Source organism: Aythya ferina (assembly GCF_964211825.1).
Source record: "Aythya ferina genome assembly, chromosome: 5".
NCBI lineage: Eukaryota > Metazoa > Chordata > Aves > Anseriformes > Anatidae > Aythya > Aythya ferina.
The window spans coordinates 12,409,302-12,431,833 of NC_140301.1; the positions used below are offsets into that span (position 1 = coordinate 12,409,302).

General features: G+C 45.5%; 3 protein-coding genes across 4 annotated transcripts; 2 read left to right on the forward strand and 1 right to left on the reverse strand.

The window, feature by feature from the left end:
- Nucleotides 1-60: 60 nt before the first annotated feature.
- Nucleotides 61-6,927, reverse strand: KBTBD4 (kelch repeat and BTB domain containing 4). Of its 2 annotated transcripts, none has more exons than XM_084522072.1 (4): nucleotides 6,901-6,927; nucleotides 4,979-5,599; nucleotides 2,322-2,428; nucleotides 61-1,745 (listed from the first exon to the last, which is right to left on the reverse strand). In XM_084522072.1, exons 2-4 carry the CDS (start codon nucleotides 5,568-5,570, stop codon nucleotides 885-887), a joined length of 1,560 nt encoding a protein of 519 aa, XP_084378198.1. In that variant the 5' UTR covers nucleotides 5,571-5,599; nucleotides 6,901-6,927; the 3' UTR covers nucleotides 61-884. The 2 variants fall into 2 exon arrangements, with proteins under 2 accessions (XP_084378198.1, XP_084378197.1); XM_084522071.1 differs by having other exon boundaries at nucleotides 6,793-6,918.
- Nucleotides 6,928-7,009: 82 nt separating this feature from the next.
- On the forward strand, nucleotides 7,010-11,715 carry NDUFS3 (NADH:ubiquinone oxidoreductase core subunit S3). Its single transcript, XM_084522115.1, has 6 exons — nucleotides 7,010-7,168; nucleotides 7,904-8,001; nucleotides 8,260-8,409; nucleotides 9,610-9,735; nucleotides 10,159-10,278; nucleotides 11,466-11,715. Exons 1-6 carry the CDS (start codon nucleotides 7,054-7,056, stop codon nucleotides 11,631-11,633), a joined length of 777 nt encoding a protein of 258 aa, XP_084378241.1. The 5' UTR covers nucleotides 7,010-7,053; the 3' UTR covers nucleotides 11,634-11,715.
- A 144-nt stretch (nucleotides 11,716-11,859) lies between these two features.
- FAM180B (family with sequence similarity 180 member B) lies at nucleotides 11,860-21,239 on the forward strand. The gene is made up of 3 exons (XM_084522114.1): nucleotides 11,860-17,686; nucleotides 19,504-19,583; nucleotides 19,865-21,239. Exons 1-3 carry the CDS (start codon nucleotides 17,416-17,418, stop codon nucleotides 20,306-20,308), a joined length of 795 nt encoding a protein of 264 aa, XP_084378240.1. The 5' UTR covers nucleotides 11,860-17,415; the 3' UTR covers nucleotides 20,309-21,239.
- The last annotated feature ends 1,293 nt before the right edge of the window (nucleotides 21,240-22,532 follow it).

The window sequence follows — 22,532 nt, forward strand, 5'->3', positions numbered from 1 at the left end:
TCTCCCATGCACAGCATTAGCACTGAGCTGAACTGCAATCCACAGAAGGCTCTAAAATAGTTGCAGCAAAAGAAAAGAAAACTGTCTCAGCAGAGACTTTATTCAGATTCTTACCCAAAGGGTTACAGTGCCAACAGAGGGGTAGCAGGGAGTGGTCTTAGTTCCATCTGTCACCAACACTATGCTATGATTACAGGCAGGGATTCCCTGTACAGTAAAGGAAGCCAATGCTCATAAAAATGATCTCCCTCTTTATGCTGGGTGATGATAGAGCAGTAAGCAGATTCCCCGTTTGTTACCACTCCTCTAGAAGTGCTGCATAATGCAACCTACTCGGGGTCTTGGGGACAGCTCTGGAATCTGTCTGCTCTAAGTATTTCTGCCAGCCTCTCCTGGAACAGGGACACAGGAACGTTTAAACGGGGACATCCCTGGAGGACAGACAGTGCACATCTCTCTGTGACTGACAATGGCAGCAACCCACAATCTCCCGGGCAGTTAAAACGAGCAGTCTGTGCCAAGGAGGATGTCGTCCATATGCTGTAGGATTTGTTATTGGTGGATGGGTTCCAGGCTAAAAAAGCCACTTGCTGCAGTTTGGGCCTCAAACACAAGCAGCTTATCATCAAGGGATCACAGTAATAGCATTTAGTCCATCTGAAATCTAAGATGCATCAGTTCAACTTGAATAGTGCTATGTAAAAGGACAGGCCCACAGCTAGAAAGCCTGTACTCCCTCTGCACGGGTGTAGAGGATGGGCGCTTTACTGGATGTTGTGAGCTCCTAATTATTGGGACTGGTGCGGAGGGTGGCTGGGTGCCTCTGAGCTGCACAGCACAACACCACTGCTGCCTTTTCTACCACTGGGCCTGTTTTTCCCCCTTTAGGCCAGTACAAACTGCAGGTTAGTGAGCAGCACTTTGATGCCGCTTGTGACCGTGACCACAGAGGTGGCTGGATTGAGTTTAAAAGTATTTGCATCGCCCTTTTTATAGCGGTCTCGAAAAACATAGATGCTGCCATTGCAGCTGGCAATCTTCCAGAGGGAGGGTACTGAGCTCCAGGCGTCTGGCAGGCACAGCCGGGTGAAGCTATCCAGCAGGGGATTATAGCACAGCAGCGAATCCCCCTCAGCTACGATGAACACCACATCCTTGTGCACGGCGGCGTGCATGCGCCCTGCGAAAGGCAGTACGTATGGCTTCACGTGGCATTTCTCCGTGTTGGTATCGTAGCACTGAATAAGCCGAGAGGGCTTGGTGAAGAAGTCCAGGTCATTTTCCTCCCCGCCCAGCAGGTAAATGACACCGTTAAGGTTTACACCTGCAGCCCCTGAGACAGCCACTTCCAGCTGGCTGGTCTCTGTCCAGACATTGTCTCGTACTCTGTAATATATCACAGCGTTAGAGAGAGTGTCCTGCAGAGTCTTCCCCCCAAGGGAATATATTGCATCCTTGCTTGGTACAGAGACGAGTGTGTGTTGGAGCCTGTCACGGGGCAGGGGCGCGCACCACTCCCAGTCTATGGTGGCGTTGTTGCATTTCCACATGCGTCGTGGAATAGAGCCCCCGACAACATACAGGTCGCTGCCATGCTTGCAGGCTGCGGTGATCTGGTGACACAGGCTGTTCTGGCCACTCACGCTGATGGAGTCATCATCAGCACAGTGCAGAGAGACAGCGAGTGAATGTGTACGTGATGACTCCTTTCCGATCAGGTAGATGTGAACATTTTCCCCAATCACCTAAGAGAAAGGAGGAGCTTGTCAACCTTACCACAGTTAGGTCTGTTCACACTAATGTCAGCGATGCCCAAGACCGATTTTTTTCAGCATTTCAGGACCCACCTGTGAGCGTGAGGCATGCACTCTGCTTCCCAAACCTTGCTACCCTAGAGCATTCAGAGCCTTTTCAAGACACCAGTCATATCTGACAGCAAAGCAGCAACAGACTTCATTGGAATCCGAGTGACTGCAGTTTAGTTAAGGGTTGGCCACCTCACTGAGAGAGTACTTACTATGAGGGGAATGCCAAAGTAAGATTTCCGAATGGTCTCTCAGATAACAGTATCTGGTGAAATGCATTATTTGCGGCATTGCCCTAATCACTAACAAAAACAACCTCAGGCTAAAATTAAAAAAGCTGTCAGTGGGGTTGCTATTTATAACAGTGAGAGTATCCCTCATGCAAACCTTGTGAATTTCAATGGTGTTTGTGTTTTGCGGCTTTCAAGTTGCACCTGCAAACAGAATATACCCTGCCTTGGGAAGCGCAACACCAGCAAATGCTACACCAGCCTGGAACAGAAGGTCTTTTTATACCTTCAGACTTGATCGCAGTGTCTCTGAAAAGCCTGCTCGCTCCTCCTTGTTGAAGTTGATCCAGGTTTCTATGGCAGCCGTCGGATTCTGAGAACACGGAACACCATCTGCGGTTTGGGGACAGAAATAAATTTATGGTATCTAGACACAGGTGCGTGTACCTAAGAAAATCCTTTCCTGCAACTCCCTCACCCCCTCCTGCCACAAACCATACCCTGTAGAGGAGGAAAAAAAGATACAAAGGTTTATAGATTTTGGCAGGCATGATCAGCACTGCCAGCCAGGCATCTACATGCAATTCGCTTGGTTAAATATCAGAAGACAGAGCTGTCAGATTTCAAGCATTTTGGATGACTTTCAACAAAGGAAGCTGTCTCAAAGAGAAAGAGGGCAGGGAAGAGCCCTTACATGCTTTGAGATGATAAAAAAAATAGTAACGTAATTAAGCATTTAGGTAGAAAGATTCTCTTATTTGAAAATGAAAATTTCAGCAGTTGCATTTCTTGGCTCATTGGCTAGTCCTAGAAACTCATCTAGCAAAGGTCATCCGCAGAAATTGTTCTTCTCTGAGCGCTGTCAGACAGCTGACCCTCAAGACTGAACATCTGTGTTGCTGCTTTCCTGTCAACATTTGGAAATCCCCTGTGAGCTACTACAGCTTTCTTTAGTAGTGTGACAGTAGGAAACACTTATGTTTAACAGACTGCATCAGATTTCGATTTGTTTCCAGGCATAACTGGAAGTTTTAGCTACGCCATAAATTATTGCAGCAGCAGCACATTACCTAGAAGATTTTAAGTGCTTCCTTCTAGTTTGAAAGTCAGCTAGTTGTCCTAACACCAGCAATTACGCCTGTATTCATTGAGAGGCTTCCCTTTAAAAAGGTTCTCCAATTTCGTTGTCCAACAAACCCTGAATTCGGTGATACTGAAGGCATCTGACAAATTCTGACCCTTTTCTCCATACTGGAAGGAAGGAAAGGGGGGTGGGAGGGGCAGGGAGAGAAAGCAGGTTATTTTGAATCTGTTCAATAGTAAAATTGATTTCCATAAGCTGTTTATCAGATGTAGTGGTTAAATGGAAAAACTTTGATTTTGAAATGGGTCCCAGGGCGCAACAGAAGGCAAGCTTAATAAATTACCATCTTCATGAAGTTTATTTTAATCCTTGCTACTAATAGCTTCCTCTATTTAATTGTCCATTAACTAGACAAAGCAGCAGCACTTCCAAAAGATTTTCCCTACCAGCAGTAGGAGTGTATTTCAGCTCTTAATCCATTAATCCATTTTCATGGACCAAGTTTCGCCATAAATATTGAGTAACATGATTCTATATACGGAAATAGGTGATGCATAGAAAAAAAATTCTTAAGCAATTATTTTAATTAAGGACCACAAATACTGAAGGCCAAAGTCCTGAAACTATGATTACTACATGGTATCACAATGAGGAAGAGTTAAAGCTATAAGAGGTCAGTCACCCATTATTTAATCATTTTGGGGTATTAGTGAAGTCACAACTTTGTTTAAAATTTTAGCTACGTATAGCTTTGATTGCGAATTTCTTTAGTTGCAAAACAAATACTGCAAATGAGTATCTGTAAAGACTCCCATAGGCATAACCTCAACTTTAGAGGATACTTTAGGTCTTATGGGGAAATTTGCCAGTGTTCCAAGGAAGACGGTTACAGCAGGTTTATCACTATAACAGCATATAAACCACTGACACACAAACTATAGCAATTTACTTGTTCACAGAATTATTTTTAATTAAAGCAAGAAAGGGGGAGTCTCTCCAGTCTCGAGTCCAGCACATTGGACTGTATGAGCTTCTCCTACGCTCTTGCTTCCTCTACCAATGATACAGAAACGTGCAAAAATAGAGTAGTGACTGGAGCATCACGAAGAGGTTTTATAGTTCTGACTGTATATAAGGGCAGCAGGGAACCTTTAAGCAGTGGTGTCAGACAAAGCAAGCTGTTAATATGTTGACACATCCTTCACAACACTAAGTCATTGCATCCATTACCATGGAAGACTATTAGCTTTACATTAAGAGTAATTACTGTATTACCCAAGATGTTACACTGCCTCTATTTCAGTCAGCTGACTGCCTAGCCTAAATAATCCTAACAATTATGTAAAATTGTTAATAACACTAACATAGTCTAGAAAGGTAGCCTGTGCTCAAGACTTCTTACAGATGTCGAGTCATTGCATTACAATGTTAAATGATTAAGAATTACAACAGAAGAAAAAGATGTTCTTAAGGTGTTCATTTTGGAAATGCTTCGTTGTTTACTTTTAATGCAAACAAAAATTGTTAGAAGTTATTAAATTACATTTAAAAAAATGTAATATTTCCAATCTGTTAGCTCAGAAACTGCTGGAAATTACCAGCATCCTCTATCTCCATTTTCTGTACCATAGATCCTGACAGGTCTATAGCATGTCCACTAACAATTTATGGTGTTGTGGTGTTTTGTTTTTTCTAATTCAGTTATCCAGAATATTTTGCCTTGCTTAGCTAAGCTTCTGAATAGGCAGTGACTGTGAAAGCTTGTATCTTTCCATCTGTTTTGATCAATCCCTGCTAGACTCTCAGGCTGAAAGTCTCTTCCCAGATCCACAGCATGGCTACTCTCAAAAACTCCTTACCTGTAAGGATATCTGTCAGTAGGCGGAGAGGTAGGTGTAGGAACTCCTCCGTGTCTTGCAACTGAGATAAATGTGACTTCGCACAGTGTTTGGCAGCTGTGTAGAGCTCCATGTCGCTGTGTTGATCTGCCAGCCACATGACCTGCAGACAGTTCCTGACCTGCACCGTACGAGCCAGAAAACGGGAGCATTCCTCAAAAAGGGCAGTCAGCTGGTACATGTCTGCCACTTCATAGGTTTCCTGCAACTCTTCTGCCCTCAGCTTTACAGTCCCATGGTAAATATAGTCCACAAGGAGCTGAAAGACACTCTCGCTGACATCCTGCAGCTCAATCACTCGGTTGTGGGCCTCCTTTAGGTTGGAAGTGAACATGGAACGAAAAAAGCAGCTCTGAGCTGAGAGGACCAAACGGTGCAGCTGGAATTCTTTGCCTTCCACTGATATCGTAACATCAGCAAAGAGCTCATCCTCCAGGCAGAGCTTCATAATTCCCTGGGCCACGCGGCCCGAGTGGGAGCGGTCGGTGAAGGTGTAGTTCACAAAGTAGTTCTCTTCTGCAGAGGAGCCTCCGGTCTCTTCTGACGAGTCCATGGTGCTGCACAGATCAGACCTCCAGCAATCTGTAAAACCACAGCGATTATAAGGCTTTCTCCCCCCACCAACACGATTACGCAGTGCTTCAGGATACAGGGAAAAATCAAGCATACTGGTAAGAGGCCAGCATATTTCAGACTGAATATAAATAGCACAGCCAGAAACTTCTGCTTGAGTTTCAGAACCTCAAACAACTGAAACAAATTAGAAGTTGGCATGATTAAGATTATAATGTATACAAAACTTCCAGTACAGTGAGCATTGCATCCCAGCAGAGTTGCAAGATTTGCATATCTTTTCGCAACTCATTTCACTGACACAAAGAAATGCAGCAACAGTTATTCAAGTGGAAAGGCCAGCAACCCCCCTAGGAAACTAGCAATGCCAAGAGAAAGTGACAGTACCTTAGTTGGGCTAGATAAAAGAAAAAAGGGTTAGAATATCATACTACAATGAGCACAGGCAGCAGCTCATGTCATTAGTAGGGGTTAGTTAGCATCCAGAAGTGAAGCGATGAATTTTTGCAGTGCTACCAAGTCAGGTGGGTTTGTTTTTACCCAAAAGCCCACCGGACATAACTGCCAGCTCTTCAGCCAAACCAAATGAGGTAACTCGTGGTCATGCTCAGCCTGCTAACATGCCAGACATCTTCAGCATGCAAAATAACATGCGAGATGCTGTTAGCCAGCGTTTCCCCACAGTGGGGAGGATAACTCAGTTTGCTGCATTTCTTAGTAGGTAACAGAGGTTACGTGCAATGCTCTGAGCAGTTTCTGGGTCAAAAAAGCTTCTGCTGTAGGAAGAACTTTCTGCTAACATGGCTCAGCAGCACTGAAAGCAAAGAGATGCCCCTTTGCATTCCCTCTAAACCTGTTTCTACGCCTAGTAGAAATAGCTTCTAAATAGCTCCTTGATTATCCACCCTGGTGACTAGGACCCAAAATTATTTATTCCTGAACGCGATTTCCAGCGGAGCGCTCACCTACAGCCAAGGCTTTTCTCCAAGAGGCCTCCCGTTACCCTTCCACCCTTCATTTTCCCAAACCTGCCTTTTCCGACAACAGCTCTGTGGGGCTCAGGGGAGCTCCCATTCCCTCCCTGGCAGCACCTCCCACACGCAGTGCCGCGATTACCCCCCCCCCACAGCCCAGCTCCCGCTATGAACCCCCTCCATCTCCCCGCGGCCTCCCCGCCGCCCCCTCCCCAGCTCGGCACCCACCTGCGGCGCCTCCCTTCATGCCGCCGCCCCGAGGCCGCCTCCTCCTCCTCCTCCTCCTCCTCCCGCCGCCGCCCCGGGGTGCCCCAGCGGCTCCCCCGCGCCCCTCACCCTGCGCCAGGCGCCGCCGACCGACCCGGAAGCGCCCGGGGAGTGGCCGCAGCGGGGCGGGGAGAGCAGGGAGGAGGAGGAGGAGAAAAAGGAGGAGGAGGAGGAGGCGCCTTCCTCTTCCGGGCCGTGCCCTTGCCCGCCCGTGCTGCGGCGATGTTGGCGGCGGCGTTGCGGGGCCTGGTGCGGCGCTGCCCTCCGCGGGGCGCAGCGGCCCCGGGGGTGGTGGGGCAGGCGCGGGCGGCGGGGGGCTCCGCCGCGGAGACTCGGCGTAAGTGGGCGGGCGGGGGGCGCTGAGCGCCGGCAGGGGGCGAGGGGTCGCCCCCCGGCGAAAACTCGGTTGTGTTGTTGGTGAAGTAGCGGGGCCGTTCTGTTGCGTTGTCGGCGGGTGGGCTCGGTTACCCGGCCGCGGCAGCCCCTCGCTTCCATCTTGTTTCCCTCCCCGCCGTGCCGCTGGAGCATGCCGAAACTGGGATATCTGGGTTGGGAAGGCTTTTTGGGGTCACCCAGTCGTTAGGTGACCTGCTGGGTCCCGCTCCAAACCACGTCCCCGAGCACCACCACGTCCACATCTCGCTTAATACCTCCAAGGACAGGGGCTCCACCTCGCTGGGTGCCCTGTCCCAGTGCCTGCCCACCCTTTCTGTGGAGAAATTCTTCCCGAAATCCAATCTAAACCTCCCCTGGGGCACCTTGAGGCCATTTCCGTGTCCTATCAGTTGTCACCTGCTCTCCACAAGCTCCTTTCAGGTATTTGTGGAGATGACGAGCTCTCCCCTCTGCCTCCTGTTCTCCAGGTGTAGCAATAGGCCAGTCTCTGTGACGTGCCCTTTGTTCCTCTACACATGTGTGGTTTGTTTAGCTTTGAATTTACCAGAAAAAAAAGCTTTGTGGGTTACTTGAATCCTCCTGTCTTCTGCAGAAGTTACTGAGAGACAGTTGGAGTGATTAAGGGGATTTTTAAGCACGGGATGGGAGTTACTGCTTTTCCTGTTGCTCTCTTTAGCTACCGTCAGACCAAAAAATGAAGTAGAACAGAAGCAGCTCTGTGCGTTTGGGGAGTACGTGGCTGAGATCCTGCCCAAGTATGTCCAGCAAGCACAGGTAAGTGCTGTTTAAGAAATTGTTCATGCTGGGAGGTGACTGCAACCCATAAACTCATTACTTCTTATTAGATGTTGTTATGAGGATGAAAGATTGTCAGAATTACGTGAAAATTAGGGCTGTTATTGAGCCTCTTTCTCTGATGTCATCATGTCTGCTGTACCATATGCTTTCTTTGTATACGTGTCTTGCTGGATTCAGTGTAACGTTGAGACCTGTTAGTGTCAGTGCTAGTTCCCCTTCTGTTGTTTTCATCAGGTGACCTGCTTCAACGAGCTGGAGCTTTTGATCCATCCAGATGGGATTATTCCAGTTCTGACCTTCCTTCGGGATCACACCAATGCCCAGTTCAAATCCTTGGCTGACTTGACTGCTGTTGATGTCCCTTCTCGGCAGTACCGCTTTGAGGTAAGAACCGCTCACAGCTGCCGGACTTGGAGAGCTCCACACCTGCTGATGGCTGTGGATGCTGTTGCAGCTCTGACTGCATTTTTTTGCTTTCTGACAGTCGGAAAAAAACCTACTCTGAAGTGCTGGGTTTGTTTAACCTGTTGATCCTGGGAGCAGTAGCAGAACTAATACTACGTGGGTTCCTAGCTTTCCTTTTGTGTTCTGCTGAAAGTCTTTCTTCCCCCCTCCCCTTGGAGGGAGGTGGTTGTTTGTTTTGTTTGTTTATTTATTTATTATTCTTTTTGTTTGTTTGTTTTGCTTTGATTTTATTAAAGTGTCTAGAGACTTTTTTTCTGGCCAAGTAGGAACTGGTGCTCTTCCTTCTTCTACCTAGGTCTGTTAGCTGCTGTGGACACAAACAGTCATGTTTTTCTTAAAATTCCACCAATTTTCTCCTTAACAATTCTCCTCTTCTTCTAAAAAAGAAAAATCTTCAGTACTTCTAAAAGCATCTTCTGAAAATCAGGACCTATTTGAAGGACATTAGATGCTCATTGTATTGTCTTCTCACCTACTGCTAGAAAGCCTTGTTCATAGTATTATTGCAAAGACCTTGTTGTAGTTTAGCCTAGGAAAATCTTAGAAGAAAATACGTGGAGTTCACAGGTTGCAGGAGGCTGACTGTGGTTTAGGCAACTTTATTGATGAAGAGATGTCCTTCTTTCCTTGTCCAATTTGGGCAGATCATCTTTCAGACGTGAGAAGTGAACTGGTTTTGTTCCCAGCAAGTTAGAAAGATTATGAAAAGTAGCTGATACATTTTCCCCTTTTGGTTTATCTTGTGGTATCAAATCACTTACCAACAGAGTCACTGGATGCTGGGGGTAATTAATAGTCATTTTCTTTAAGACAATCATCATGCGTCTTCATCCCATAAGTATTCTCCTTTTTTAATATTTAGTCTTAATCTTTATTTCAGCTCCTCATCAGTGATGTTTTCTACGTCCCATATCCTTTTTGTTACTCTTGAATGAAGAAAAACTATCAGAGCCTCAGTTAGGTGATTTTTCATGCCCAGCTCTTAGGTGCTGCATGTGACTTTGCTGAGAAGGAATATTTGAAATAGGCTTCATACATCTTTTCTCAGCCAGTACTGTACTGTGAAGAGATCTCCATAAAGTCCATGCATGGCCAATGCCTTCTTTTATCCTACTGCAGATTGTTTACAATCTCCTGTCTCTGCGGTTCAACAGTCGGATCCGTGTGAAGACATACACTGATGAGCTGACACCTATCGATTCAGCAGTGTCTGTGCACAAGGCAGCAAACTGGTATGAAAGGGAGGTGAGTGCCATTTTATTTGGGAACAGAGTCTCTGTTGGGTGGGGCTGCATTTTCCTAAAAAAATGTCATTATCTAAGGCCCTGAGAAGGGGGGAGGTGTTTCACTGGCTGTCTTTTCTGAATAGGAGAAAAACACTGTTTAATTTGCTTTTAAATTAATTATTCCTGCATGGAATACTGGCACTGCACAAAGCTGGACATGGAACTGAAATTCTGTGGATATAATACTCAAAGGGGACTTTTTTCAAAGTAAGAGGACCCTTACCTCTAGCAGGGTGTTTTCAAACGAACAAACAAAGAAAACTCCTTTGTTTTCTTGGTTGGAGTGGCCTTTCCATATGAGGTGGGGAAGCATGGAGGTGCTGGAAAGCTTAAGATGGAAATTGACTATCTAATTCAATTTATTTGGCTCCCTTTCATTTAGGTTTGGGACATGTATGGTGTCTTCTTTGCCAACCACCCTGACCTAAGGCGAATCCTCACAGACTATGGGTTTGAAGGCCATCCTTTCCGGAAGGACTTCCCACTCTCTGGTTATGTGGAGGTAGGAGATGCACTTGTGTCTAAAGTGATCAAATCTCTGTAATACTGTTTTCTGAGTTTCAGTACAGAGATGTGAATGCTTTGTAGTCCTTTATCTAAAAGGGGTCTAAAGACATTTCACTTGTGTGTATATTCCAGTGCATATGCATCTCCAGCATTTCAAGTCATCACAAAGTATTATCTATAATAAGGCAGCCTAAGGCCAGCAACACTGAGCAAATTTCATGAGACGTATGCCAAAGGCAGAGAAAGTGCTTCTGCTTTTTTGTTTTTCATCTGAAATGTTAAACTTTCCACTGCAAAACTGGAGATTTCCATTGGAATGAATGACTGGACTGATCTTTATACAGTTGGAATTTTACTTTGTGGAGTTCTTGTAGGCCCAGATAACAAAACTCTATTTGAACTGACTTGTCATTTATCAAATGTTTACCTCTGTGTGGTAAACCACATGTGAAATGAGTGTATTTGGTATCTGCCTAGTTTCAAATGACTGCCTTGCAGAAGCATTCATATTTGGTGTAGTTGTAAGACTGAGCTGAATCTCAGGAGAAGATAAAGAAGTTCTGTAGGCAACAGAGGGTTTTAAGAAAATAGAAATTGTGGAATCCTGTAACCGAGGACTAGGCAACAGGTTTGGAGATTGGAACTGACACAACGAGGGTAAATCAAGCCTATCTGGTACTCAGCTACCCTTCACCTATGTTCTGAATGTTATGCTAGGAAGCAAAACTGAAACCAAACAAGCTGTTCTAATAGGCATTTATAAATAGGCATTTATAAATATATAGCTCTGCCAGGTGGATGGACCACCTTATCGCAGTGACTCAGGAGAACTTCTGTTATTCTGTTATTCTCAGGAGAAATCTGTTATTCCGAGTAGACTTCATGTGGACTGTAGGCTGGGCACTCCTAATTCAGGTTAGTTAGCCAGGACATGTGGGGTGCATGGTAGCAAAGAGGAGGAGTTTTTGGAGAGTACAGAGGTCTTGGTGGCATCTGGAGGGCTTTTGTTCAAGAATGAGGAGCACTGAAGCTGTGGCAGAGACCTGAGCCCTATCCATGGCATAAGAACTGGGGTTGCTCATACTTGAGGGCGATTTGGGTCATTACTGTGTACATCCACTAATGGAGGGAGCATGAGGGCTGTATGAAAATGACCAGCCTGTGTCCTTTGCACTGTTCTAGGTGCGGTATGATGATGAAGTGAAACGGGTAGTGGCAGAACCTGTGGAGCTATCTCAGGAATTTCGCAAGTTTGATCTGAATAGTCCTTGGGAGACATTTCCTGCCTATCGTGCAGCTCCAGAACCCCTGAAAATAGAAGCAGGAGCCAAGAAAGAAGACGCAAAATAACATCAGAATGGAGCAGGTGCACAGCACTATCCTTTCTGTTCTAACATAGTATTTATGATAATAAAAATTGATGTGAGATTCATGTCTGTCATGGTCACATGAGTAATGTTATTTTTGAACTAGATAAAAAGCACAGGATGAGGGATATTAATTTACAGTCCTGATAGTCCAACTGGCAGGTGTTTATCTGCTGTTTTGAACTGTAAGACACTGGATTTGTCTTTTTGGCTTGTAAATTGAATGGAGTCCAGGCATTCCCTATGGCTGAGATGCTGTAGATACACGGCTTCTGCTAGCTGCCCCTGTAGACATAAGTCATAGCCTGAGCACTCACTCACTCGTGCAGACTCCAGGAGACATCTGAAACAGCTGTGTGGCGTAAGTAATGGGAGAACAGTATCTCAGCTCCAAGATGGGAAGATCATCATAATGTAGCATAACACACGTAGCTTTTGTAAATGGTTCTCAAACAGCTGTTAGTAGAACAACACAAGAAGTACCTGGATCCACACCAAATCGATTGTGGAAATGTCTGCATTGTTTCTTTGGGAGTTAGGTCTGGCTGTTCTGCTGGCAGAAGGGGTTGCAGGTAACCTCTTACATGCTACTTCATGCCAGCTTTTTCTTCACAATTTAGCAGTCTTTAGTTTCTCCAACTTCTTCAGACTGCTTTTTCCTGCAGTCAAAAATATCTCCTTTCCTCTCCCCTCCCTCGTGCCATAGACGAGAGTTCGTGCCTTTTTGTCACTATTCCAATTACTCTGAGCTCTATGATATAATAGCATTACCACTATCTTTGCTCTTGTGGAAAATCTCATCTCTCTCCAAAAAAAAATGAAGAAATATTGTAGTTTGAGTCCACCCACCAGCTGTTTGAATGAGATTACATTACAGCAGTCATCAATTAATAATGTCCCTTGTTCTTAGTCCAGAAAATGCATAACGCAGTTCTTCATCAGAAAGCTGACTGACCTCATCAAAATCTGAAAACTGTTGTATTAGAGAATTTATAAAATAATTCAGAAGAGTTTGTAGAGACTACCTGAATCATCCCAGTGCTATTTAAGGCTCTTTAAATTGTAAGATCACTAAATAAGAAGAATCAGGGGTGGTCAGAATATGGGATAGAGGAAGAGATAGAACAATAATAAATTCAGTTAAGGAAAAAAAAAAAAAAGGGACAGTTAATCATTGTGACAAGAATCTGATCTGTTTGCAAGAATAAAGAGCTGAACCGTATGGTAAGAATCAGGTTTCATGTTTGTTTTCAATCTAGACTTGTAAGCATGGACTTAAATTCTTTATTTTTTTCCTTAATTCGTTTCAGGCTGCTATGGCCAGCAGTGTTTGGGATGTGACTCAGAACAGCATTCTCTAGTTAAAACTGATAGCATTTGCCACTTTCCTTAAAAAGTACAGCTCTTGTGGGAAGAAAAAAGGAGAAGGGAACACAGGAAATCAGGAGAAGTTTGGGGTTCTACACGATTCCTAGCTCCCCTTATGGTCTGCTATTAATTTGATTGATTAAAAAGGAAATGTACTTTTAGTCATTCCCACAACATGTTCCACAGCTGGTTCTGTTTTCTGTTGCACGGGCTCTTTTTCCATGCGAATGCCCATTGCACAAGACAAAAAAGTTTGTGGCACCACTTCTGTTACTGTGAAAATTCTTTGTTGAGCACATTGCCCCCCACGCCGCATTCTCCTTCACCCGTCCCAGGGTGCATGAGGCACCATGCCAGGAGTCGTGGTCCATGTATCATAAAAATATGTATTTCCCAGTGTGGTGAGCTAGAAGACTGATGGTGGCTGGAACAGAAAGAAAAAGCAATTTAAACATAATGCATGTATAGCAGGAGAAATTGATTGACATAGCGTCATGAAAGGTTAGACGCGGTGCTCTGTCAAGTTAGATAAAACGCAAGTTTTGTGAAAGAATGTGTGTACTGGAGCCAAAACAGCCCCATGGGGACAGGCATTGGCACCAGTAGGTCTTTTTAATAAGTGGAATAATTGCTAACGGACCCAAATGTCTTCTCATTAGAGAAGTCTTGGATGGAACTTGGGAAGAGTGCAGTTTAGTCACCCGGGCACATGGTGCCTGGATGCCTGAGATGGAGCTTACATAGCTTCACAAAGTAGTGCCAGTGTTGGCACACCCCCTCCACTGCTCCTGAGCCCCAGGGACTATCCTTACACACAAGCCTGATTGCCCTGAGGTCCTTGTAGCTGGTGAGCATTTACTTTATGGTGGGCAAGGCTGTTTGCAGCTTGGTCAAGCACAAAGTTATCTTCCAAGTCTCTGTCACTGCCTGGTCTGCGCTGCCAGCCTCCATGAGGCTGTCAGCTTGTTTGTCTGCATTGGATTTCCCAGATGTAGTTGGATGCTGGGTGAGATACATATCTGTGGTAGCTGATGCCCTATTCAGGAGCTGTGTTTTCTGATGCTGCAGAGCTGAATAACTAGACTTCAAGTGATGATTCACACTCACCGTGTTGAGCTTCCCCAGCTGAGTGTGTTTAGCTGGTGTTTTCCAGCATTCTGGCTTTCCTCCCCACAGCTGGGCAAGCAACCTCTTGTCCCTGGGGATGTGGCCATCGATGGTGTTAGGGTATCCGGCTGCATCGCAGCCACGCCATCTGTACGGGCCCTGATGACTGATCTCCAGTCAAGATCCAGATGGGGATTTCAGCTGGGTCTTGGACTCCTGCAGAGCAGATGTTACAGGAGTACTGAAGGACAGGCTAGATGACAGTCATGTTACCTGCATCCCGTTACATCTTCCCCAAGTTGTGAGAGGCCCCATCCCACTCTGTGCAGTAGGTGCAGTGGGGTGGTGCCCTCTCTCCCTTTGTTACACATTATTGCTTCAGGCAGTTGGATGTGGCTCACAGACTAGAAGAAGAAGACAGGGAGACTATTTCCTTAAGGACCAGCAGCACCATATCTGTAAAGGATTGAATTGTGGAGGCCCCATCTGATTATGGACAGTACTTTACTCCTGCTTCCCTCCAGCTTTTATTTCTTTTTCCTCTCCTGTGATTCAAACATCACCTTTCCCGTGAGCTTTTCTTCTCTTGTTCTCTCACCATTCTTCATCTCCTCATCTTCCTCCCCTGCAGACCTGCTAGACAAGCCTAGGCAGGGCACTGAGGTCTCCCCAAGTTGTGCGTGAGACATTTCAAGCAAGAGGTTTTTTCAATTTTTAAGCAGCATTTCCCTTTTATGAAGATGCTGCCAAGCTTTTTGCAGTCCTATCTCAAAGAAACATCTCTTCCAAAGAGGCTCTTCTGGTGCTGCATTATCCACACCTTGTGACTTCTTGTGCTGCCTTAAGCCTCTTACATACCTAAGCACAGCCTGTGCAGGTCCCTGTGGCAAGGTGCCTGTCCCAGCATGCAGATGTAATCTGCAATAGGAAAAGGAAGCAGCAGAAATTCACAGTGCTGACAGGCCGGCTAGCTTCACCTGTACAAACACTGCTGTCTATGGGTATGTTTACAACTGAAAAATCGGAAAGACCCACAAAAGGTGCAAAATAAAAGGCCTGAACAAAAAACATAACGGTTGATGGAGGCACTAAAAATGACAGTGAACAAGGTTCAAGAGCCTGCAGGGGTCTATAATGTAAGTACCAGAGGAATTCTTCCCAGCAGATCCTGCTTCTTGTGACTTTGGCAAACTGGGTTACAGTGGCTGCTACCTCACTTGTCTCTTCCTTTGGTAGCTCCTCACTCCATTGCACCGTTACCCTGTGATGGGCAAAGCTTCTGCTACTTGGACCAAACTTTGGATCAACCTCCAACCAGCTCCTACAGATCTGGGTTCTGCATATCTTGTTCCCCTTTCCCATCTTTCTGATTCGGGAAGTCCTGGTGGAAATGCCACAAGCAGCCAGGGTGACCCTGCAGAAACCGGGCTCGATGTGAGATGCTGAAACTGTGCCTACAACAGATGGCATGACCAGAGGGAGCGTGGAGCGGCAGGGTTGTGCACGCTCAGCTGTGAATACCTGGCAAGGACAGAATCCCTCAGGAGGAGCAGGTGCACCACCTAACATTGCAGTCGCACGGGCAGGGACTGTGTGCAGCTGTTACAAACTCATGCCTGCTTCTGTGCACGTCCCATACAACTACTGCTGGTTCACAAAGAGCTAAAGCGTACATTTATCAGTGCTCTGCAACTGCCTTTCTCTGTGGGATAGAGAGGCAGTTGTGCAAAGTTTCCCCAGCTCAAGGCAGTGTCTACCACCTCTGCTTGCCTCCTACCTGCTGCTGTATCAGTCACCTCAGCACAGCCTGTGAGCCTCCTCTCTTCTCCCTCCCACCACATGGGTACCCTCTTCTAGACCTTCAGCTGCATGCTGTTCCTAGGAAACACTCCTACTGACAAAATCAACTACGACCTTTGCAGATGTTTGCCAAAATCCCCCCAGATGCATACTAGAGAGGCTATTTCATGACCAGCAAGATGTGGGGTTTTGTTGCTGTTTTTTTAAAGTAACTTCTAGACAGAGTCATGTGTACACTGGTGTACACTGCGAATTTTAAAGGACTGGCACGAACCAGAAGGCACATCAATCTCACTGTGCAGATGGGTCATCCGAGTCTGCCTCTTGAGTGGCATATTATTTACAGTTTAATAAAAGGTATCTCAGAAGAAAGGGATGCAGCTGAAGCAGAAGCAGCAGAAAATAATGAAAACTGAAAGAAGTGTCATCTGACTGTAAGATAGCCAAGGCTATGACAGATACAGGTCTTACTTTGATCCAAACAGAGGGGAAAAATGGCTCCAGATATTGAGGGCTCCTCCTTCCTTAATAAATCTGTGCCACTTTTGATAGCTGCTGTGAGCACATATTGCCGGGCATAGCTGCAGATCCTGGAAGCTGCAGAAGAACGGCTGCCTTGCACACTGGCAGCTTATTAACTGCAACATCATCCCATAAAATAGCTGGCGACCAAAGTCACCACAAACCGACAGCCTCCAACTCACTCAGGAGGGTATGCACTTCAGCTTCTCCTGTCTTTTCTAGGCAGACTTCTTTCCCCAGAGAACACCGTTAGCTTGAGGGAGACGGCATTGCTACTTATTTATATTTATTACTGATTTGTATGGCCCTCACATCCAAGAACCTGTCGGTGAACCTGCAACAATACCGCACCACTCAGAGGAGAAATACACCGTGTCTCAAGTGAGGGTTAGGCACTCGTGAAAGTGCAAGGATGTGTACAGCACAGATACCTGCTGTGAAGGGGATCAGATGAAATTTCCTCTGTATAATTCAGAACACCTAAGGCAGACCTTGCTCACTGTAACCCATAAGTCACAAGAGAGGATGATGAGGTGCTGAAGGCTGACTGGCTCTGGTCCTTGCAGTTTGCTAGGTCATTACACCAACTATTCCTTCCCAAAGATTTGCTACAGAGCTGAACAAGTAACATTTCTTCTGCATGCTTGTATATTTTGGCTGCTATTGCCCTACCACAAATTTGCCCAGACTGTGGCCTTATCTGTGTGACATTTCTGGATCATTTGCAAATTTTCAAACCCAGTAAAAGGGAAAACTGAAGGGTCACAGAGATGGGACAGAGGCACTGTGCAGTGGAGGAGGGGACCATAGGGTTCCCCCATTCCTCAGAGGCAATCATGTGTAGTAAAATTTCTTGCAACTAATAGCTCCGTATAATAAATTGCAGTGGAAAGTCAGTCTTTGGAAGAGAACCTTAAATAATATTATTGCCAAAAACTTCACAACAAAGTCTTCCAACTTTCCAAAATATGATGGAAAATAGCCTCTTGGGTCAGCAAGTTCAACTGCAAAGCCCTTCCCGGGACTGCAACCATAAACACAGCAAGGCAGATTTGTTCCAGCAGAGGCTGCTGGGATTAGAAGCAGCCAAGAAAGACAGAAGCAAACAGCTCTCACTTTACACCCGGCGCTGTCCGCGGAGGGGATGTGAACCACTACTGGGCACGGCTGCTATGGCCCAGGTGCAGCTCAACGCCTGGCTGGTGCTGTGTGTGTTCGCTGGATCCCAGAGGCTGACAGGTAGGAAGCGCACCTGGTCGTGGGGCAGCTCCTTGGCTTGGCAAATGTTTGTGCAATTCCTGTGGTGCTACGCTTTGCCTGCTTCTTCAGATGAAGTCAAACGCATCTGCTAGCTGTGCTGACGCAGGAGAGCGCGTTAGCTGCAGTCCCAGCTGGGCTTTGTGCCCACCTACCTGCAGGATGAAGACCTGCTGCTGTTTCTGGTGGCGGGGGTCTGTGCTGAAAAAGTCTGCTCCTGCAATGATGTGTGTGGGTTTTCTAGGTGCTTTTTTGGGAACAGAACAACTGTTGGATGATAAATAAGGGACTGTTTTTCCCATCTGCAAATTACATTTATGTTATTATTTCAATACATTATTTGTTATGCTTTGGTTGATTTTTTTCTTACTGTACTTCAAAATCTAATGCTGCATAAATGTATAAGATGGTTATGAATAACACCAGTTTGGTGGCTATTCAACAAATTGACTGACTGTGCAAGCCAGGCAGATGTCTTTCATTAGAGGTATCTGTGAATTTTGCGGATCAGTTAGCTGAGAGGAGAAGCCCAGGAAAGAAATTTTCGGATGGTGTAAAAGCTTTGCTGGCACATCCATGGAGGAAGAGGAAAAAGCAGCTACAGCCCAGCTCACATTCCAAAGCCCCAGCTGGCTTACATTAGGGATCCTGCAGCTGTGCAGAGAAACAAAGCTCAGTCTGAAGGGACAGCAGATCTCCAGGCAGCTTGTACATCTATCACCCTGAAAAGCTTTAATCAAGAATGGAAAGTTGGAAGTGGGCTTTGGTAGCAGTCATCACACACATACAGTATTAAATCATTTTTCTACTATTTCTGAGCACCTGCTGACCTTAACTCTAGAGTGTTCAATGTATGTTCTCTCTCTTTTTAATATAGAAAAGCTTTATCCGTATAAAAATAATAAGAAAGAGGAGTGTCAGAGAGCTTACTATTTTATATCGGCTTTTGCATTTCATTTTCCTGACCCAGAGGAGCCATAGAAGAGGGTCTTGGCTCGTGACTGTGCTGATCAGCATGAAGAAGGGAGGGGTTGCAGCATCCATCTTACAGTTCTGGACTGAGGATACATGCGTCTCCTTTTTTTCACAAAGAAAGAACAAATATGGGAAAAAGAAAGTTAAAGTATCAGAAGAATTAGTAAACAAAAAATAAAGGATTATTGGGATTAATGTAACTCACATTAATTCTTCTGGCCTAGTATTCATTTTTTCCCTGTTTAAATGAGGTTAGGTGGCCTGGCAAGAAATTAGCTGGACATGAGAACAGCCATGGATTTGACCGTGTTAGACTCATAATCTGCATCTGCCAGTGGCAGATGCTCAGGGAACAAGTACAAAATCAGGGTGAGCACCAAGTAATATTTCCACCAATATTTCCAGGTTCTAGGAGCCTCCTGGCATCCTCTTTCGATTGGGCAGCATTTCTTTCTCCTAGCAAAAGCTACAAAACAACCTGTTGTCAAAACCCATCTGCTCAAACTCCTGCTGCACCCACCCCAGAGTGAGGGGCTCCTTGCAGCCTTCCAAGACAAATGCCTTTGCTGCCACATGCTATAGCTCTGTGCTGGCAGGATTTGGGGTCATCATATCCAAAATTCATACTCGCCTCCCTTAACCACTTCTGCTTCTCTTGTGAAGCTTGTTTTGCTCATTGAGATCTTGTGATCAGCATCTGTCGTATTTGGCAAGCCGTGAGTGACAGCTCTGAAATACCAAAGGCTTTATCAACAAGCAAATGACAGAAACGAATGGGAAGGGCCATGATCTTGTGGTGTCACACTCTGCCTGATGTCTTCCAGATGAACATCCTCGCAGCAGGGATGGTGCCAGCACCAACACACCCCGTCGCGGCCCAGAGGACGCCGACGTCATGTTAGAGGTCTCCGGGGTGTTGGGGGCCTCTGGGCAGAGGCGCTGTTAGCACCTGCGCTCCCACCTGCTTGCACGTAAAAACTCACCTGTTCTGCTCCTTCTCATCGCCACTGTATTTCGGGAGCTGCTGGAAGATGCCTCAGGAGGGCGGGCTGGCAGGGGGAGAGGCGGGGGAGGCTGGACAGGGCCCTGCGGGGAAGCCAAGGCTTGGGGCCAGGGGTGTGGGGCCGGCAGAGACGGACACTGAGCAGGCGGCTTTGCGATGTTTGTGCTGCTCTTCTCTTCCAGATGCTCTGGGGGAGGCTGGACGTCGAGGCCAATGGGACCATCCGGCTGCGGGACGAGGAGCTGGCCTCCCTGCGCCCAGCGCGGCGGTTCATGCAGATCTTAGAGAGTGAAGTTCCCAAAACACCGATGGAGATCGAGCAGCTACTGAGATATTATTCACTGATCGATACCCCTTTGCCTCCAGGAGAGTATGACCGTCTGATTTTCACCAGTGTTTACTGTGCCTATCAGATTCGCTCCATTCAGGGTCTGGATAAAAATCTCTGGATCCATTTCTTCTCCCAGCTAGTTGATGAAATCTTTCGTGATCTGTGCAAGGGGCTCTGCCCTGCAAATTCCACTCTCCTTATGGCTTCCTGGCCCTGGAAGGAGAAACCTTCGCATTTAGCATCGCTGAAACAGTTCTATCATTCTAACCTGGCCAGGACCAAGAGAGACACTTAAAAAGGGAAAGTGCCACGGGAAAGGACACATCTGACTTCAGCTGCGTCCTTGTTTGTTTTGAATGCTGGCAATCTTTCCTCAGTATTCAGGACTTTGTAGAAATATGCTACACCTTTTTGTACTGCTTTCTGCATTGTGCTGGCAACCCTCTAAGGATTTATACACAGGTTTTTAGTTTTTATATGAACCAGGACAAAACCAAAAAGTGCATCTCACCCTTTTCTCTCTCTCTCTCTTTTTTTTTAAGTGGGCTGAGCTGAAGTGGGCAGTGCTATTTAGATGTGTTATCTGTCTCGATCACTGATGCTTTCTAGGGAGATGTCCTGGCAGCTTTTTTCCAGGATGTTTCACTAGTGTCCTAGTTGAATTCGTCTTGAATAATTCAGTTCAGCCTCATATTCCTTCTGTGGTTTCAGCCAAATGCAGTCGTTTCTCCTCTCCAATAATCAGTGAAGCAGACGCTGCCGTGTTTCACAATAGAGGTGGTGTGTTTAATTTCAGCTTTCTGGTTATGCAGCATCACATTTGATGTGTCCACAGTAATTTCCCACCTCACGTGTTCATTAAAGATCAATCTGAAAATGTCTGTATTCCAGGAAGCTTCCTAGTGCTCACATATCATATTTACATATGTATACAGCTTTGTATCAGCTATTCATTTGGAATACACTTCTGTACGTCTCATTTAAATTCCTAAGGATCGTGACCTAGTTATTTCTTCAGCAGATTTTACCTCTTCTGAAGTTTTTTTTTTTTTTTTTTTTTTTTTATATATACAACTATGGCACTTTAAAGACAAACATAACAAATACACAATCTCTATTCTTAAAATCAGAAATATAATTATTTTATAGAAGTAGATCTTTAACCTTTTTTTTCTGTCTCACATGCTGCTGTCTAGACTTAAATAAATATAATTATCTGTACAGGAGGATTTTGATTTGTTGATGTTGTTTTTGTTTCTACTGGGTTTTCTGCTGCCATTCTACCTATATTAATTTCAAAAATTCATTGTGTGTGCTTAGATGGTGGGATCTGTAATTCTTTTTCTATCAATATACTCTTAATTTTCCATGCTGAAAAGGGGAGTATGTGACATTCAAAGTGGGAACTGCTAGCTTTTGACCTAGTTTATTTTTCTCCAAGCCACTGCTGCCCAACAGATGGAGAGGCAAAATGGTGAGGCAGGAATAAGAAGCCTGGAAGCAAGATGCCACAGAGAATGGGTTTAGAGGTAAGGTTAGGGCTACAAAAGGACACTGTAGGACAGATTTATCTTTTTTTTTTTTTTTTTTTTTTTTTTTTTTTTTTTTCCCCAAAGAATGTAGGGACCAAGATTAGCATGTCATTTGAAACAAATTCTAGTAAGCTAGTGTCCTACCATGTTCTTCCAGCCCTGTTTTTTGTTTTTGTTTTTAATATACTTCAAATCTTTAACCTTCATCCTTTTCCTCAGTCTTCAGTCTTTAACATCTAGTATAGATACGGAGTGATGGAGTTAGGGAGTGGCTGCAAATACATCTAGTTTGAGCACAGAACATCACTGAAAGGCTGAGCTGGGATGTCATTAGTGCCTGAAAATATTGCCTTGCTGGAGAATATACAGCCTGAGCTCCAGAAGTGTCTGGATAAACATTGAGGGGGTTGGCTTGGTGACTCAGATACAAAGGCATTCTGTTGAATTCAGGATTTTGTTAGGGTCTGTTCGAGAGCAGACTCTAAATTGCATCCCAGTGATATCACAAAGTTCCATGCATGCTCAAGATTTGGCACTTGGGCAGTTTATGTATTTTGGGAGGCAAAACAGGGTATAGCTGAGCATCTAGCTCAACGGAAACAGCACTAACCACACAGCGATAGGGCCTCCAGCCTCCTGGTTTCCTAACACCCAACTCTGGGGTCCTGCTGCCCGTCTCGGCTGCCCTGTAGGAACACACCAGTGCCCTCTACAGCCGCAGCAGTCCCACTGCAGCAGCACTACAGCTCGACGGGGCGCAGACTACGACAACGCACGGCGACGCAGGCAGAACCTGTCACTTGGTGGTGGTCCCTTTGATCCCGTCCGTGCTAGGTTAGCAATGTGGCATAAAGGTTATCCATAGCCTTGTATTCAAGGAGCTCATCTGTGGGGAAACTACTGCCACTGCATGGCATGATACTACTCACTTAAAAATCATGACCCAAATAATAGATTTAAAAACACTTCACTTACCTTGCTTCTGAG